This window comes from Lagopus muta, chromosome 3 (assembly GCF_023343835.1).
Source record: "Lagopus muta isolate bLagMut1 chromosome 3, bLagMut1 primary, whole genome shotgun sequence".
NCBI lineage: Eukaryota > Metazoa > Chordata > Aves > Galliformes > Phasianidae > Lagopus > Lagopus muta.
This window is the reverse complement of record NC_064435.1, coordinates 90,849,597-90,866,727: the sequence shown is the minus strand read 5'-3', so window position 1 is coordinate 90,866,727 and position 17,131 is coordinate 90,849,597. Positions and strand designations below refer to the sequence as shown.

At 38.9% G+C, this 17,131-nt stretch overlaps 1 protein-coding gene across 2 annotated transcripts in view; it reads left to right on the top strand.

The window, feature by feature from the left end:
• The window catches only part of RECK (reversion inducing cysteine rich protein with kazal motifs), a 71,429-nt gene that overhangs the window by 12,287 nt on the left and 42,011 nt on the right, over positions 1-17,131 (top strand). For both annotated transcript variants that reach the window (XM_048940719.1, XM_048940718.1), the window contains exons 3-5: positions 2,630-2,704; positions 6,180-6,216; positions 14,406-14,491. In XM_048940719.1, coding sequence (XP_048796676.1) covers positions 2,630-2,704; positions 6,180-6,216; positions 14,406-14,491 — 198 coding nt within the window. The remainder of the gene's footprint in view (positions 1-2,629; positions 2,705-6,179; positions 6,217-14,405; positions 14,492-17,131) is intronic.

Sequence of the window (17,131 nt, the reverse complement as noted above, 5' to 3'; positions counted from 1 at the left end):
GGCATTCAGTATCTCTGCCTTCCCAGCATCCCCCGTTACCAGAGCACCCCCCTCACTTAGTAGGGGTGCCACATTCTCCCTAGTCTTCCTTTTACTGTTAACATACTTTAAAAAGCCTTTTTTATTATCCTTTGCCAGATTCAATTCCAGGCAGGCTTTAGCCTTCCTCGTTGCATCCCTGCAGGGCCTGACAACATTTCTATATTCTTCCCAAGTGGTCAGACCCATTTATCTTGGTTATCTTGGTTTCCTTGATGTGGGTTACCAAGCTGTTAATGTAGAATAGAACTGCAATGTATTTCTTCTTCCTAAAGATATGAAATGCATCCATGTGTCAGTTATTTCTGTATCTTCCAGTTTTCTTCCCACATGAATAGATGTTTCCATTTCATTTGTTGGCTGGCTTCTTATTTTAATTTATAAGTGTTTTACTTGATTGTAGTGTTACAAGGAATAATAACTGAAGGCATGATCACCATGGGAACTCAAAGCAATTTAAAATATGCTGAGAACTCAATTTAACACATCCATGGTTTTTTTTTGTTTGTTTTCTAAGAAAAAATTTATGAGATATAGGAAATGGGAGAAGCAACAGTACAAAGTAGTGTGAAAGAAATTTGGGGGAAAAAACAGAAATGTACATGATTGAGAATTGCTAATAAGGTAAGATAAGATTTCTTTCCAAGTTTGGCTGTTCAGATATTTTTACTTGTAAGATACTGCTGGTGGCCATTTTGTCTGACCTGCTGCTCAGAGTGTGCTAGTGTCAAAATTAAATCAAGTTTCTCTGGACTTTGTTAGTGAAGTTCTGAATGCCCTCAAGGATGTGCTTTCCACAGCCTCTTTGGGGAACCTGTTCTAGTGCTTAACTGCTCTCATGGTGAAGAATATTTTTTTCTTCCTTTGCATCCCTTCAAAGTTTAACTTATTGCGAAATTATTACTTTTGCAGCTCATCCTTCCACTGTGCAACTCTTGAGAACAGTCTGGCTCTGTCTTTTCTATAATCCAGCTTCAGGTAGTTGAAGACAGGAGTTCAGATACATACACCTTATCCCCTCCTAATCAGCAAACAGCTTGTCTTTTTATGTCATAAACTCCAGCATCTTTGTGACTTTTTGCTTAACTCTCTGAAGTTCATCAGTGTGTTTGTTGCACAGAGGTGGCAGAAGACTGGATGTGGTGTTACATTGGTCCAGATATGGCTTCATCAGTGCCTTTATGAAAGGGAGTGGTTGTCTATGACCTACTGATGATGCTGTTGCTAATGAGGAATACTATGGTGTATCTTTCAGTGCTGCATTGGTGCACTGCTAAGCCATGTTCAGCTTGCCATCAACCAGGACCTCAACACCCTTCTTTGCGAAGCTCTTTAGCTAGTGAGCACCCAGCCTGCATAGGATTTTTCTGTTCCAGCTATAAGATTCTGTATTTGCTTTGGAACCTTCTGAGTTTCCTTTCAGCTCATTGCTTCGTTGATTGAGCTCATTACTCATTGAAACCAATCCGTGTAGCTGCTCCACTCTCCGGTATGTCAATGACAGCTCTCAGTTTAGGACCATCTTTGTACTGTCTGAGGATTATTTCTGTAAAGCGATTAAGCGGTATTGGTGTAACTGCTGTTGTACACCTCTTCTAAGTGGCCAGCACCTAGATAACTGAACTGCTGGCTACTAATTTTTGAGGCCGACCATCCAGGCAGTTTGTCATCCACCTCACAGTCCTTGCATCTCATCCACATTTCACTAATTTCCTGTAAAATACTGGAAAAGACCATGCAAAACCCTTTTTAATGTCAGGGTAAGTAACACATTGTTTTTTCACTTCTTTACTGAATTAGTCTTTCTGGTATGGAAGCAGTCAGGCTTAATTTGCTGTCGGTGTGTGCCTGTGTTGAGCGTTGTGATTGTTGCTGGTCACCTTTCTTGTACTTCAGGTGGCTTCCTGATGTGGCTTCCAGGAGGATTTACTCCACAATCTTTGTGTGGTGAGCAGCCTGTATTTCCACAGATTATCTTTGTTGCCTTTCTTATGGATATGAAGTTTACTTTTTCTTTTTTTCCAGTCGTTAGGAACCTTGTCCAATTGCCATGATTGTTCAAAAGTGATAGTAAGCTGCCTTGCAATGATAGTAGCCAGCTTTTCACGTCCCATAAACTTCTGGATGATCTGTTTGATTAGATGATGCTTGATCTTGCTCCACTGTTCATTCCCTTTGTTTATTTTGACAGTATCTTTACCTTTTGTTCACATTTATTCCATAACAGTTGCTTTTTCTTTTTTCCTTCTGGAAGGAGTTAGTTGCCTGAGGTCATGCAAGAAGATCAGTTAAGTGAACAGAGTTGTATGATATGTTAAGCAGAATTTCTTCATGTTTTTCACACTGCCTGTTCTGTAGAAACTTCCAGATGTAAGAGTTTTAGGAGAAAATTCTAAAAGTAAAAATCCCTCCTTCATAAAAGTATCTGGGGGACTATAGATATATAAAAGAAAATCTTAAATGTGCGTTCTTTACATGCTGACTGTTAGCAGAAGTTTTCAAAAGATGGGCAGTAGTGAAACTAAAAGAGGAAGACATCAATTGATATTCAGTGTGTGGTTACATTTTCTGTGTGTTTTGCTTCTTACAGATTTTGTCTTCTAAGAGTGATTCCCGTTTAAAACATTTACTGCAACGGGCACCTGAATACTGTCCAGAATCAATGGTAAGGCTTGCTAGATTTTAATTTAAAACAACAACAAAAACCACTCATCTTATGTTAACAAAGTTTTGCTTACAAAAGCAAAATTTCAAATTAGCTTGCAGAGTAATTTTCTTTCTGAGTTTTGAGCTGGTTTATGTTTTCAAGAGTTTTCTTTGTTTTGAAGGCTAGAAAGGTACTTAAATTGAGATTTGATCCTCAGGAGTAGGATTCCTTTTTAAAACTTGCCTATTGTGTTACTTGGTGTTCATGTAAGCTATGAAATGGAATGAAAAACTATCTGATATTATGAAAATTTGCACTGTGTGATTGTCATTTAGAAATTAATAGCAGTGATTTACAAGCGAGAACGCATGATCCAGTTTGTATGGGGCAAAGCTGTCAGGTCTTGGTTATACAAAGGCATGGACATCCATATAGCTGCTCTGAATGGCCTGTAGGCATTTCTGACAACCTGAAAAAGTGCTTTTGTTGGATCACGGTTTCCTAAAAGTTCTGCAGTATTTTAAGTGTGTGTGTGTATGTGTGTGTGTGTTCCCTATCTCTATGGAGGAAATGATATTATGGATGAAGAGGTGAGTGCTAGCATTGACATTGCCAAGAGAGAAGACTCTAGAACAACTTAAAATATCTCAATTTGTTTTTAAAAAGGTTTGATTTCTTTCTTGTAATTTTTGTTGTAAATGGTATCGATCCTGTTTTCATCCAGTAGGAGTGGTAAATCTGAGTCTATCATTTTGCAGGCTTCTTCCCATAATGTGTTTGCTTATAGATCCCTTCTTCCTGTGCCTCAAAAATATGTTTCTCAAGGTTTGGTTTCTGTGGATCCCCAGCTCTAAAACCTTGGGAAACTGTAGACATCTGATGGCATGAGTAAAATCGTGGTAGGAAAACATATCAAAGTGGTACGTAGCATTTGCTTTGGTACTATTTCTCGTCATTATTTGTGCCCCAATGGGAGGAATGTGATTTATCTGTAGGCAGTAGATTTTTAGAAGACAGTACCACAGAGATTAGGAAAGAGGAAAGTGACTGATGCAGTGTTTTTTTTTAAACTCCCGATTGCCGTCTTTATAACTGGTAGCTTTGCTATCTAGTGTGTGCTTAAATTAATGTTGCCACACTAGTAATATTTTAAAAGACTTCTATTTATAAAGTAGTTGACAGTTCATCTTAGTGCCGTTTTTGCTGTGTTCAGATACCGCTCTGCTTTGTTGGGAAGGTGTTCAAGTGACACTCCACAGAAGAGTAAATAGGTTGTAAAGGTAATCAGTTGGTCCATTTTCTGGCATACTGATTACATTGTTATCTCTACTCTTTCATGTGATATAAGAACTTTGCCTGATATAAAGTGATACGTTAATTACCAAAATGAGATGCTACTATTCTTTCATGAAATAAGGGAGATCAGTCGAACCAAAGGAGCAGAACTAGGAAGCAGCAGCTCTAATGTTTTTCTTTTGAGCTGACTTTCCTCTTCTCTGATGTGGGAAACTCCACAGACAGAGGAGATATTTTTTGAACATTAGATACAGATTGACAGTATCTTTGGACAGTATTCCTGTGATGATGAAGTCATGACGTGACAGTACAGGTTGCTTGTGTGATTGAATTGAACTTTTCTCCTCAGGAATATTTAACATTATGTCATTTAAAGCCCCTTTAAGACTTTTAATTTGCCTTCGAATGTTGCAGAACTTTCCTCTGATTTCACCTATTAGGCTTTTCCCAGTGCTTGTTTGAAGCAAAAAAGTTTGAATTCAGTTAGATTGCACTAAAATACATGCCCAGAACTGAACATAGTATTTGAGGTGCAGCCTCAGCAGTGCTGAATACTTGAGTTCTTACCTTAGATTGAATCCTTCCTCTACTGCCTAAACCTTGTTATCCCAGGACATTTGTAAATTTGTAAATTTACAAATTTGTAAATTAGTGTCCTGAGGAACACCAAGCCTTTGAACAAATTAAACTTGAGTGTGTATCGTAACCTTTGAAGAGTGTATGTATTTGTGTCATTTTTAATTAGAATGCAATAAAATCATATTGTCTAAGTAAGGTAAGATTTCAGTTGTTGGACATTAACCATCATACATATAGTATATGGAAAATTCCATACCTTTTATCTCTTCAGCATTTTAATACAGCACACCCACTGTAATGTACTTCCTTCTGACAGTGGAAATTACCACAGAATCATTAAAGTTGAAAAAGACCCCTAGGATCATCTACTCCAACTGTCAACCTGTCAACGCCAGGCCCACTAAATGATGTCTCAGTGCCATATCTTGTCTTTTCTTGAAAACTTCTGGGTCAGTGACTCCACCACGTCCCTGGATGCCTGTTCCAATGCTTGAGCACTCTTCCAGGGAAGTTTTCCCAATATCTGACCTGAACCTCCCCTAGCACAACATAAGACCATTGCCTCTCATTCTATCACTGTTACCTGGGAGAAGAAGCCTATGCACATCTTGCTACAACCTCCTTTCTGTAGAGAGTGATAAGGTTTCCCCTGAGCCTCCTCTTCTCCAGACTAAACAATCCCAGTTCCCTCAGCTGTTCCCTGTAAGACCTGTGCTCCAGACACTTCACCATCTTCATTGCCCTTCTTTGGACACGCTCCAGGGCCTCACGGTCTTTCTTGTAGTGAGGGGCCCAAAACTGAACACAGTACTCGAGGTGCAGCCTCACCAGTGCTGAGTACTTAAATTCTTACCTTAGGTTGAATCCTTTCTGTACTGACTACCTGTGGTAAGATGGCATCTTACCTGAGAGTTCTCTTATACAAGCCCTACAGTAAAAAATTCCCCATGATCATTTCAGCCAGTAGTCTTGCTAATACTAGTAACGAGGGAGATGAGGACAAAGAAATCTGTATCTTTTTTTTTCCCTTGGGTTGTGGGGAAACCCAACAGATCTGTATTTTAACCTTTCCTGTTAGTAAGCTTAACTTTTGCAACTCTCTTCCATACATCTGTTTTTCCGTGAAGCTGCCTGTATCTGGGGTATCTTAAAACCTCTTTGATTATTTGTTGGGGTTTTTTTTTAGTATGGTTTGGTTTTGTTGTTGTTTAGAGGAAAAAAAAAAGAAAAAAATGTAGTGGAAAGGAGTGCTAGGGTAACAAGCTTCTCAACAGGTCTTGGTCCTAGATAAACTTTTCTCTTTTAAAACAGTGACTACTGTGTTCTCTAAATACTGGTGGGAAAAGCTGACTGTCTAGCATGGGTGAGATAATAACGGTATGTTCTCCTACAAATATGCTGCTGTTGATTAGATTCTCTGGAGATGACAACCTTCTTTTCAAAGCAAGTGAGTGGTGCACAGCTCATGTAACTTCTTAGAAGACAGTGTAGACAAATATTCCATTGGAATAACTCTTTTAGAATACAAAGCAAAATGACTGAAAATACTGTTTTGTGTATGTTAAAAACACTTTTATTCTGTAGATTGTTTATTGCTTTTTTACATTTTAATTTTCAGGGAGAAGTTTGGGGTTGTATAAATTCTTCTTTGCCAGGTAAGAAATACTAGTTTATTATTCTGTTGTGATGCTTTTCCCTAAATGTGCATTTCAGTGTTCTGACTGCCACTTGCATCTGTAGGTTTCATGATGGTTTAAGTTTCATTAGGCTTGTGTTACAAACTACGCTTTCATTCTGGTTTCTTTCAGTCTACACTGGGTTACCTGAGCATCTTCTTAAAACGCTTCTTTTCTTTTCCTAGTTAGAAAATATTGAATATGTTTTTGTGATTTTCTGTGACCCATCCAGGAAATAACAGAGAATTCCTTTCCTTTAAAGGCTTTCAATTATTTTTAGTTTGAATATACCTTCAGTTTTAGATCTATACAGATTTCTGCCACTGTTTCAGAGGCAAACCTAAGCCACATGCAGAGAGATTTGCTGCCTTACTATAAGTGAAAGTGGTGAAATATGTAGTTTCTTAAGGAGCTGTAGTGGTTTTCTCTCACCTAAAAACTTTTAACTTTTTGGTTGCTACTGGTGTGGCCTCACCTTGAGTACTGTCAGTAATTTGGGGGACACAAGATAAGGAGAACATAGAACTATTAGAGAGCATGCAGAGGACCGTTACGAAGATGATGAAGCATCTAGATGGCAGGGCATATGAGGAGCAGCTGAAGTCACTCAGTTTGTTCAGTCCAGAGAAAAAGAGACCAGGGGGAGACCTCGTGACTACCTGTGTCTCAGTCACAAGGGAAGAAGAGGAGCAGGCACCGATCTGTTCTCTGGTGACAGTGACAGAGCCCAAGGGAATGGCATGGAAGATGCATGAGGGGAGGGTCACAGTGGGTCAAGGAAAAGTTCTTCACCGAGGGGTGGCTGAGCACATTGGAACAAGATCCCCAGGGCAGTGATCACAGTCCTAAGCCTGCCAGAGTTAAAGAAGGATGTAGAAAATGTTCTCAGAAATACAGTTTGAATTATGGGTTGTCTTGTGTGGAGCAATGAGTTGGACACAATCCTTGTGGATCCTTTCCAATGCAGGATATTCTGTGAGTCTGTGGTATTATAATACCTAAACATCATGGTAGCTTAAGAGCTACATACAAATGAGTAGTAATGGTTTTATTCTATGTAAGCAGTGTACATTTTAGTTTGAAGTTTAGGTTTGTGTAAGCAAGAAAAAAAAACATTGTGTTGTTTTTTTATGAACCACTTGCTAATTGTCTTTCTGGTCTGTCTGGACTGATGTGAGGCCTCTTCAGCTTCTATATGGTAGGATTTATAGGGAGAAGCTCCTTCCTCAGTAGTGATGTACCCTGTTCTCTTTTTTTATAACATCTTCGTAGACTAACTGGTAAAGCATGGATTAGATAAGTGGAGTGAAGATGGATAGGAAACTGGCTCAAAGGTTTATTATCAGTGGTACAAAGTCTATCTGGAGGCCAGTAACTGAGTGGTCAGTACTAGTTCTAGTCCTGTTAAACATTTTCATTAATGATGATACAGCGTGCACCCTCAGCATGTTCACAGATGATAGAAAATGGGAAGGAGTGTTGATAGATCAGATAGTTGATCTCTACATTGATGGTGTCCTCATGTTGGGCAGCTTTTTTGAGAATGGGAAGAAAATAATTCAAATCCTTCTAAAAGCTAGTTTTGCATAAAGCAAAGTAAGGTCAAGGGACCTTCACAGGAGATCGATTTAGTTCCTAGGAATAACATGGCAAGATGGATGTTGTCAAATTGCAGTGGATGTGATCAATAAAATAACTGCTATGTCTCCACCACCTTACAAAAAGAAAACAAAATCTTTCTGAGGTGTCGTGGGCTTCTGGAGAATGCATATGCTGGATTACAGTCTGATTATAAACCCTGACCATCAGGTGACACAGAAGAAAACCGCTTTAACAGAGGGTCCTGAGGAACACCAAGCCTTTGAACAAATTAAACTTGAGATAGGTCATGCAGTAGTCCTTGGGCTAGACAGCACAAGGTATAAAAAAGGTGCTGTACATTGCAGACAGGGAGAATGGTCACACTTGGAGCCTCTGGCAGACTCAAGGTTTACTCCTAGGGTTTTGGAGTCAAGGATAAAGAGGATCTGAGGCCTGTTGTACTGCAACTGAAAAAGAGATGTTGGCAGCATATGAAGTTGTCCAAACAGCTTTGGGAATGGTTGGCACTGAAGCACAACTCCTTTTGGCACCCCCACTGCCTGTGCTGGGCTGGACATTCCCCTCCACACGTTATGCAGCTGATGCTACATGGAGTAGATGAATCACACAGAGGGCTTGGATTGAGAATCCCAGTCATCCCAGCATTTTAGAATTGATTATAGAGTGGCTCAAAGGCAAAGAATTTGGAGTATCGTCAGAAAAGGAGGTGACGTGCTGAAGAGGCTCCACTACACAGTAAACTGCCAGAAAATGAGAAGAAATAGGCTCTGTTCAGTGATGGTTGTGGAAAAGCTTTGGAAGTGAAAGGCTGCTGTATAATGTCCTACATGACCAGTTGCAGAAGCTTCTGAAGGAAAAAATGAATTGAACCAATTTACAGAAGTGAAGGCCATCCAGCTGGCTTTAGGCATTGCTGAAGGAGATAAGTGACCAGTGCTCTACCTCTGCATGGACTCCTGAGAGGTGGCAAATTCCCTATAGCAATGAAAGCAGAACAACTGTCAGCACAGAGGCAAATGCATATGGGCTGCTGCCCTGAGGAAAGATGCTGCTGCCCTGGTAGAGAACGTAGTTGTATAGGTAGGTCACGTAGGCGACCACATACCAAAGAGCCATGTCAAAACAACCAGTAGGTGGATTGAGCTGCTGGGATTGAAGTGGGCAAGGTAGATATGGACTGGCAATGTAAGGGTGAAGTATTTCTGTCAGTGGGCCTATGATACTGCAGGTTATCAGGGAAGAGATGCAATGTATAGATGGGCTTGAGATCGAAGGATGCTATTGCACAGATTATCCATGAATGTGAAACATGTGCTGTAGTTAACCGAACTAAATGGATAAAACCTCCTTCTGTGGGGGACAGTGGTTGAGATACAGATATGGAGAGGCTTGGGATGTGGATTATATCACACTCCCACAAACTCACCATGGGAAATGCTGGATGCTTACAATTGGTGGAAGCAGCTGTCACGTGGCTGGAAACATATCTCATAAACATATAGGTTTATTCTTGCCTTGGGCAAAGGCAATCCTATTTATATCCTAATCATGGGACTGCTTTTGCTCAAGGACCTGGGTGCTCTTAGCGGGTAATGCGGAAAGATAGGGATGTCTGTTGTGTACCTCAAGGTGATTTGATTTTGGGTGAGAACAGCCAATAACGTAAATTGTATGATGCTAAATGGCTGTGTATTACTGTATGTCATCATCATTATGGTTATTATATGCCTGGGTAAGAGTAGCACAGTGAGAGATTAAAAAAGAATGACCTCAAATGAAACCAGAACTAACTTCTGCATGCAGTAACCCAAAACTATGAATCAGCCCTCCTGCACTGAAGGACTGTTTTGACAGATGGAACTTGAAGTTATGAATGGAATGAGTACCAAGAACCATTGCACATGAATGGCCCATAGACTGCAATAATATGTGAGTGTGTACATATCAAAAAGGAAGATAGGTCATGGTAATTAGTCAGGATGTGTACAAACTGTGGGCATGGTGTAAGTGGTATGGTATAAGGAGTGGACATTGTCTTAGTTTCAGCTGGGATGCATTTTTTCTTCGGAGTTTCTGTTATAATGCTTACGTTTTAGTTCTAGGAGAAAAACAGTGTCAGTAATACACGGATGTTTATAGTTTGTGCAAAGCAGGAGCTGGGGGGGGAGAGAATTAGGATAGCTGTCTGAAGCTAGCCAGAGGGATATTCCATACCATATGACATCATACAAATGGAATTTTGAAGAGGGTGGGATTTCATTTTCCTTTCTTCCACTGCCTGGAGGGCTAACTGGGCTTCGGTCAGGGGATGGTGAGCAATTCTTGAGCCTCACTTCTTATATGCATTCAAATGTATATGAATACTATATGCATAGTAATAATTATTATCCTTTTCCTTTTCTCTATCTTAGTAAACAGTTTTATCTCAACCCAGGAGTTCTGTGGGGTTTTTTTGTTTGTTTGTTTGTTTTTTTGATTCTCTCCCCCATCCCACTAGGAAGGAGAGAAGGGAGCAACTGTGTGGTGCTCAGCCACCTACCAGATTAAACCACAACCGTGTTCTATTCACTTTCTTTTATGGCTCATCCTCAAAAAACAAAACTATGTTGTATGTTATTGTCCTTGCCAATGCAGTATTATTAGCTTCAAAACAGTTTAGAATGTTAGAATCAAAACAGTTTCAAAATGTTTAGAAGCAGAAGTTTAAGAAAAGAAGTTTAAGAAAAATATGTTTTCTGAAGGTGAATACTAATTAGCGTTTTAATGGAGGATTTTTTAAAAACTGTGAGTCTGTTGATGTTTGTTTATGAAAAATAATAGGTCTACATTATGTGAATTACTTGGCATTTCAATAGGAAATTAAAATTTCTTTCTTATTCTGCATGCATTATACTATTGAAAGAACTACTTGCAAGTGGGAGGGCAATGGGGGTGGGTCAGCAACCTATAATTCTAGATGGTAACTATGCTCTGGTTTTAAACTTTCTCATTTTCTGTAAGCAGACTGTAGAAGACTTCTCCAGAGACAGCAAAATGCTGACTTGATCTTTGTTATTCCGCATGAAAACTATGATGAGCCTAGTTGTTTTTCAGTTTCTCCTTTTTCCATCTTCCTTTTTATTCTTTCCTTTTGTTTCCTGTGAACCACTGTGATCAAGTTTCTTTTAAATTTTCAATGTGTACACGGTTGCTTTCATCATAAAATACATACATCAGAAATCATATTCTAAGTCTTCACATTTGAGCAATATTCTGTCTTTGATTCTGACTTGAATGCTCTTGTGGATGCTATAATAGAACATTTTTAATAAGGAAGAAAAATGTTTGTCTTTTTATTCAGCTCAGTAATGTAGTGTGGCTCCTGGAAACTTCTTTGAAAGGAGATCTTTGACAAGAGCATGCACTGTACAGCATGTAGTTGTATGGATTTTGATACACTGGCTAAATGCAGTCCTGGGAATAGTGAAAAATATGCAGCCTTGCTTTCCATTTTCATAAAGGAATTTGAGAATGGAGTTTCAAGATTGCAAAAAAAGAAAAAATTATCAGTTTGCTTGCAACTCCATTTTCAGTCAACATAAATACATGACCTGTGAGTTTTCAAATGGAATGTACAGAGTTGCAGTCGGATATTCAGCTGAAAAATTTGATCACGTCTTTTTACTAGACTTTAGTAAGAATTCTCTTAGCAGAGAAAAGTATCCCTTGCTTCCCAATCATGCCTTATTCGCGTAATCGCTTTTTGGCAGTACACACACTTATGAACTACTGTTGTCAAGGATGAAGTGCAAAAAGAGTAAAATTTCTTCCAAAAACTCAGATGAGCACCTTGCGAATGCCCAAAGAACTGCAGGCCCTTCCATCAAACTGGCCTGGTGCTTTGGTTTCGCAAAAACAGGGTCAGCTATCGTACTTGTTCCATGGTTTTGCTGCCTTTTAAAAATGTTTTAATAAAGATATTAGTAATTAAAATGTTACTTATATTTATATGAGGGCTGCTCTAAAAGTAATGCCTCCTGTTTTATTATTTTGGCCCATGGTGTTTCTCAGAGGCATATGTCCATGGTATGGCACTGGAGGTTGAACCTTCCTGTCAGTATTCAATCACCTGCTGTTGCCGTGCGACAGATAGCAGCAGAGAGTCAGTCTGCAAAGTGACATCTGACATGAAAGTGTGTATGATGCACAGGCATGGAACAGAATTCCTCCGTGCAGAAAAAAAATGGCATCCGTTGACTTCATCAGTGTTTAGTGAACATTTTTGGAGATCAGAGAGTGGATGCGAGCACAGTGAGGCGGTTGTGGTGCATTTCAGCAGTGGCATCAGTAACAGTGGGTCAGCTCCATTGGTGCAGACTTTTATGGGCATGGCATACAGCCTCTTGGAAAACATGCACAGCTGAGGGTGGTGACTGTTGAAAAAGTGTTTTGCAGTTGAGGATACACTCTAACAAACAGAATTATTGTGCTTGTTTTTAGCTGTTGTAGTTTCCATGAAAATAAATAGGAGAAATCACTTTTGGAGTGACCTACATATACACAGCCCAAGGCAATTGCATTTCACTGAATGTAGCCAGAATGTTGGACGCCCTTAAGAAATATGATCTTAAGTCAGTTAATTGTGCACTGAAGGTGCATTTTTTGTTAAGAAATGCTTGTACTTCAATTATCTTGATTACAAAATTAATGTTTAAATGCTGAAGTTGCTATTTTAAAATTGCAATGCGGTATGTTATGGACATGTACCATAGCTTCTTTTTCACAAGCTTGTTTGATAGGCTGAAATATCATGAGTAGAGGGCCACTTCCCAAGAAAAATGTAACCATGGCTGAAGCTTACCAGCATTCCTAATTTGGCATGCAAGTTTGCTTCATTCTTCTAGCAGAGTTCATTGAAACGTGTTTCTAAAACACACAGGCTCTGTCTTGCACAAGATAGGAATGCTTGTGGGGTCTTTTATTTCTGTCTTTTGGTTTGTTTTGTTTCTCAGCTGCAATTATTCACTGGTTGATTTATTCAGTGGTGACATTGCCACTAAAGCTGTACAGATTAATTTATCATACTTCTTTTCCAGCATGGGGGTGGTTACTGCAAGTTTTTTTCTGGAAAACTTGTTTTTATACTGCACATTATATTATTTTTTTTTTAGATTTTATTTATTTATCTATTTCTTTTACCTTAAAAGAACCTTGGAGTATAAATCCTCCTGAATTATTGTTCCGATCAAAGGGAATCTGTGTATGATAGCTCCACATAAAAAAGAGCTGAAACAACTAGCTGCTATGTTATCATAGAGTCATTAAGGTTGGAAAAGACCACTAAGATCATCTAGTCCAGTCTAGTTATTTATATGCCTGAAGTGGAATGTAGAGAGTAATTAACAGATGTGTTGTTAAATGTATTTGCATTACTTAAGTGTAGACGCGCAGTTGCTTTTGGGATTAGTTTAAAACAATGCATCAACTCAGAATTTCTGAATGCTGTTTCCAAACTGTTGATGTGTACCACAACAGTAATCTCCTCAACACATTTCAGAATGATTCTCAGTCTCTGAAAAGTCAAATCTTCACCCCATTTGTGGGAGAGTAGGATGACCTGATTCTGCTGTTATTTGTGGCCTTTGCTTCTGCTTTCAGCTGAGCTGAATTGGACAGTTGAGCTAAAACACTGAGCAGAGGTAAAGAGAAAAGAGATCAGTCTTCAAAATGATGATCAAGGCACTGGTCTGCTGTGCATCAACACGGGCTGGCACAGACAGATGTAGTGCCTCTTCAAGCTGACTGCAGTCAGGCTGTTCTTCACCTTTGCCTCCTGTTCCTTTCCACTCAGATACACAGTTCTGCTACCGTATGCCAAGTGTTGATGTTGTAATTTGCATGAAAAAAAAAATTCTGGAAAATGTTCATTTAGCTAAAGATTTTGATTTTTCTTTATAAATTTACTTATTGCAGAATTCTCTTTACTGTGTAATTCCATGAAAAGTGTAGAAAATGAGAGTAGCAAATTAAATAGAAAAAGATAGAAGACAGAAAATGTTGAAGGCATTTGTGAATATTAAAGTATGTTATTAAGGTAGAGAAACTACAGACAAAGCTTGAAGAAAAAGTAAGAATGATATTCTGTGTTAAGAAGTGGAGAATTATAGAAAAGTGTAGTGCTGTTGAAGCCAGTAAGAGGATGTATCAGAACATGCAGTTTTGCTTCTTTTCTAACATTTTTTTTTCTTTTGGTTTCTGTTGGCTTATACTTCATGTTACATAAGAACATAGTGCTATTTCCAGTAAATACATAAAATGGTTTGGATAAAAGACCTGTAAAGTCAATGTGTAGAACTTACCTATTTGACAAATTCTAAATTTATTAAGTACATAGATTTGCTTTTCTTTTCTTGCTTAAAGTTAGTTTGGAATCACTTAAATTCTAACTAAAATATAATCTATAGGCAGACTTCTTGAGCAAAAACAGGACTGTCATACTTGGAAAGTAACTTACTTACGGTGAGGGAAGGAAAAATAGCACAGATTCTCTTGCTACTGTAATATGTACTGTAATTTTATTTTTAAAGGAGTTCTGAAGAAGTCTGATGGTTGGGTTGGTTTAGGTTGCTGTGAGCTAGCTATTGCTGTGGAATGTCGGCAAGCATGTAAACAGGTAAGACTTTCTTGCTATTTTTTGGTCCATTATTAATGTCAAATGACTCAGCATTGAATTCACTCGTGTTACTGTTTGTGATTTACAGGCTTAATGAATTTTTAATATGAAACTTAAACTATCGCACAGATTTCTTACAAATTAGAATATATGCTAGGGTGATAAAACGTCACCAACCAAATTTCAAGAATTAAAACAGGGAATTTACATTCTTAGAGTTTTCAACAAAAAAAAGTAACATTTAAATTCTGATGAGAGGAAAACCTAGTTAAAATGCAGTTTCTTTCTTTCTTTTTGTTGTGGGTGGTGGTGGTTTTGTGGAGTTTTTGTGTGTGTGTGTTTTCAGCCACTCTGGAGGACTGAGCTTCTGGGTGCTTGCCAAGACTTCATGACCCTGAAGTTTGAAGACCTTTCTTGTTAGCATTTCCACAGAGAGAATTTGCTGTTCTCATGAGTATTGTGTTGCATGTACATGTGTAAGAAAGTATGCAGCTACACTGCAGGAAAGGTTTCTAGTTTACAAGACCTGTTATTTGTTGTCTGACATACTCGGTATTCATGGCCATCTCTTAGCACTGGGGAGGTGGTGGAAGGCAATCATTTGATTTTGATTCAATTCATTGTAATCAGATGGATCAGAAAGCGTTTAGATCCATGACGTAAACCATGTTTTTTCTCATACTGAGACCTGATATTTATAAATTTGAAGGCTTTGTTATTTTTTACATATAATCTAGAAATTATTAGAGGAAGGAAATAGGTAACAATTAACATCTTTCCTTTTGGTGGTGTAGGTGGTAACAAATTAATGTTTAATGCCTACCAGTACGTTTTGACCTGAGCGTGATCATTAAGATCGCCAACAGTTAGGAAAAGTACCATTAATAATTAATCGTAACAGTTTTGTGCCAAAATTGCATTGGGATTCAGTAAGAAGCTGAATTTTGGTGTATGTCAACTGTCTTCATCTTCTGCATAAAAATGTTTACTGCTATGACATGCTAGCCTGCAGCTGTTAGGTAGTTACTTGTGTTTTTTTGGCATTTTTACTTTTTTTAGTGGCAAATTAAGACAGGGAGGCAGTTCTAGACAATAGTTCTTGTAGTGACAAATTGCTAAGTGGTGGTTTCACCAAATTGTTTTAAGGAGTTATCACTTCTCATAGCTTTTTACTCAGTTACCTGAGTTAAAAGAATAACATTCAGTCATGTAATTAAGTGCTGGTATCACTATTAAAAAAAAAGAAGAAGAAGAAGAAGAATCAAACAAATATATTTTATTTAGTTCTGTAAGGCTCAGGAAGTCATACAGCCAAGAGTGGAACCGACCCCAGGTATTGCGCTGGTAGCATACAGCTCCCCGTGGATAATGGTTTCCAAACAAAACTGTCTCAGCCCTGCTCTGTGAGATCTCTCAGTCACGACGTGCAGGTAGGCAGTGCCCTTAAGTAATGTCATGTAGTACCCAGTTCGCTGTCATGGAAACCCACCCGGGCAGGGAATTGGAGGGCCTCCCTGAAAATACTCCAGTACATGCTGGAGAACTCACCATTCTTCTAGTACCCAGAGAGTCTGGAGAGCTTGTCCTATTTAGATTGCTCCTGCTGGCAGCACTGCTTCTGGTGCAAGCCACGTTTTCTTTGATTCTGCCCCTGTTTTGGATTCCATTGTCATTTGTGCGGCATGAAAGAGCAGTAGTGGATAGCAGTCTGTCCTGTTGACAAGCTGTGGCATTCTCTAGGCAGTGTCCCACATCTTGGCTCCCAGGAAGCAGCAGATGACTCCAGGCACCCTGTCAGGCCAGCAGAGGGAAGCTTCAGTGCCTTTTAACAAGGAGTTATCCACTGCAAGCATGAGGTGTTTCTTTGTTAATACTGCAATGATTTTTCCTCACCTCTTCTTTGATACAGCGTATGAGATGGGCCTCTGGCAACATGAGGCAGAGAGCAGGGGAAGCAGAGGGGAAGATCTTGCCATCACCCTAGTGAAAAAACCTTATTTGATCTGTCTTAAACTGCACCTGCAGCACTGCAAACTTGCGTCCCAAAATTCTCCAACATCAAAACAGAAAACATGTCTGAGAGTGGTGCTGTGCCTTTTTGTCTGTGTTTTAAAGCCATGTGTAATGAAGATATAATTGTTAATAACTATAAGATTCAGCAGCCATCTTACCACTACAGAGGCTCCAGTGTGAGTGTTGGGTGGTTGCATCATGTAACTTTGCAACTTGAGATAACAAGTTTAGTTTTTCATTGCAAACTGGAGGTATGTGATTGCTGCTGATGTGCTCTGTTTTGTTGTTTCATAGCAGTATTTACTACATCTGCAGAGATTCCAGAACTCTCTTTACTTTCATTACAATAAACATAATTTCTTGATTATTTTTTTCTATTTTTTGCAATCTCTGAATGAAAGTTTTTACTCTGCAGTAGGGCAGACTGGAAGGCAGCATGTGAGGTGGCCATTGTATGTGAAGTTTCATGGCACAGTGAGGAAAAGAGAAACAGTAGACAAATGTAACTGTAGTTCAAAAAGTGTTTTTGTTCTTCTGAAAAGAATATGTGTCTGTACCCAAATGCATATCTTAGCAAAGTTTTCAGATTTATCCTAATGTTTCTTTTCCAGATCTTTCATTTATGGT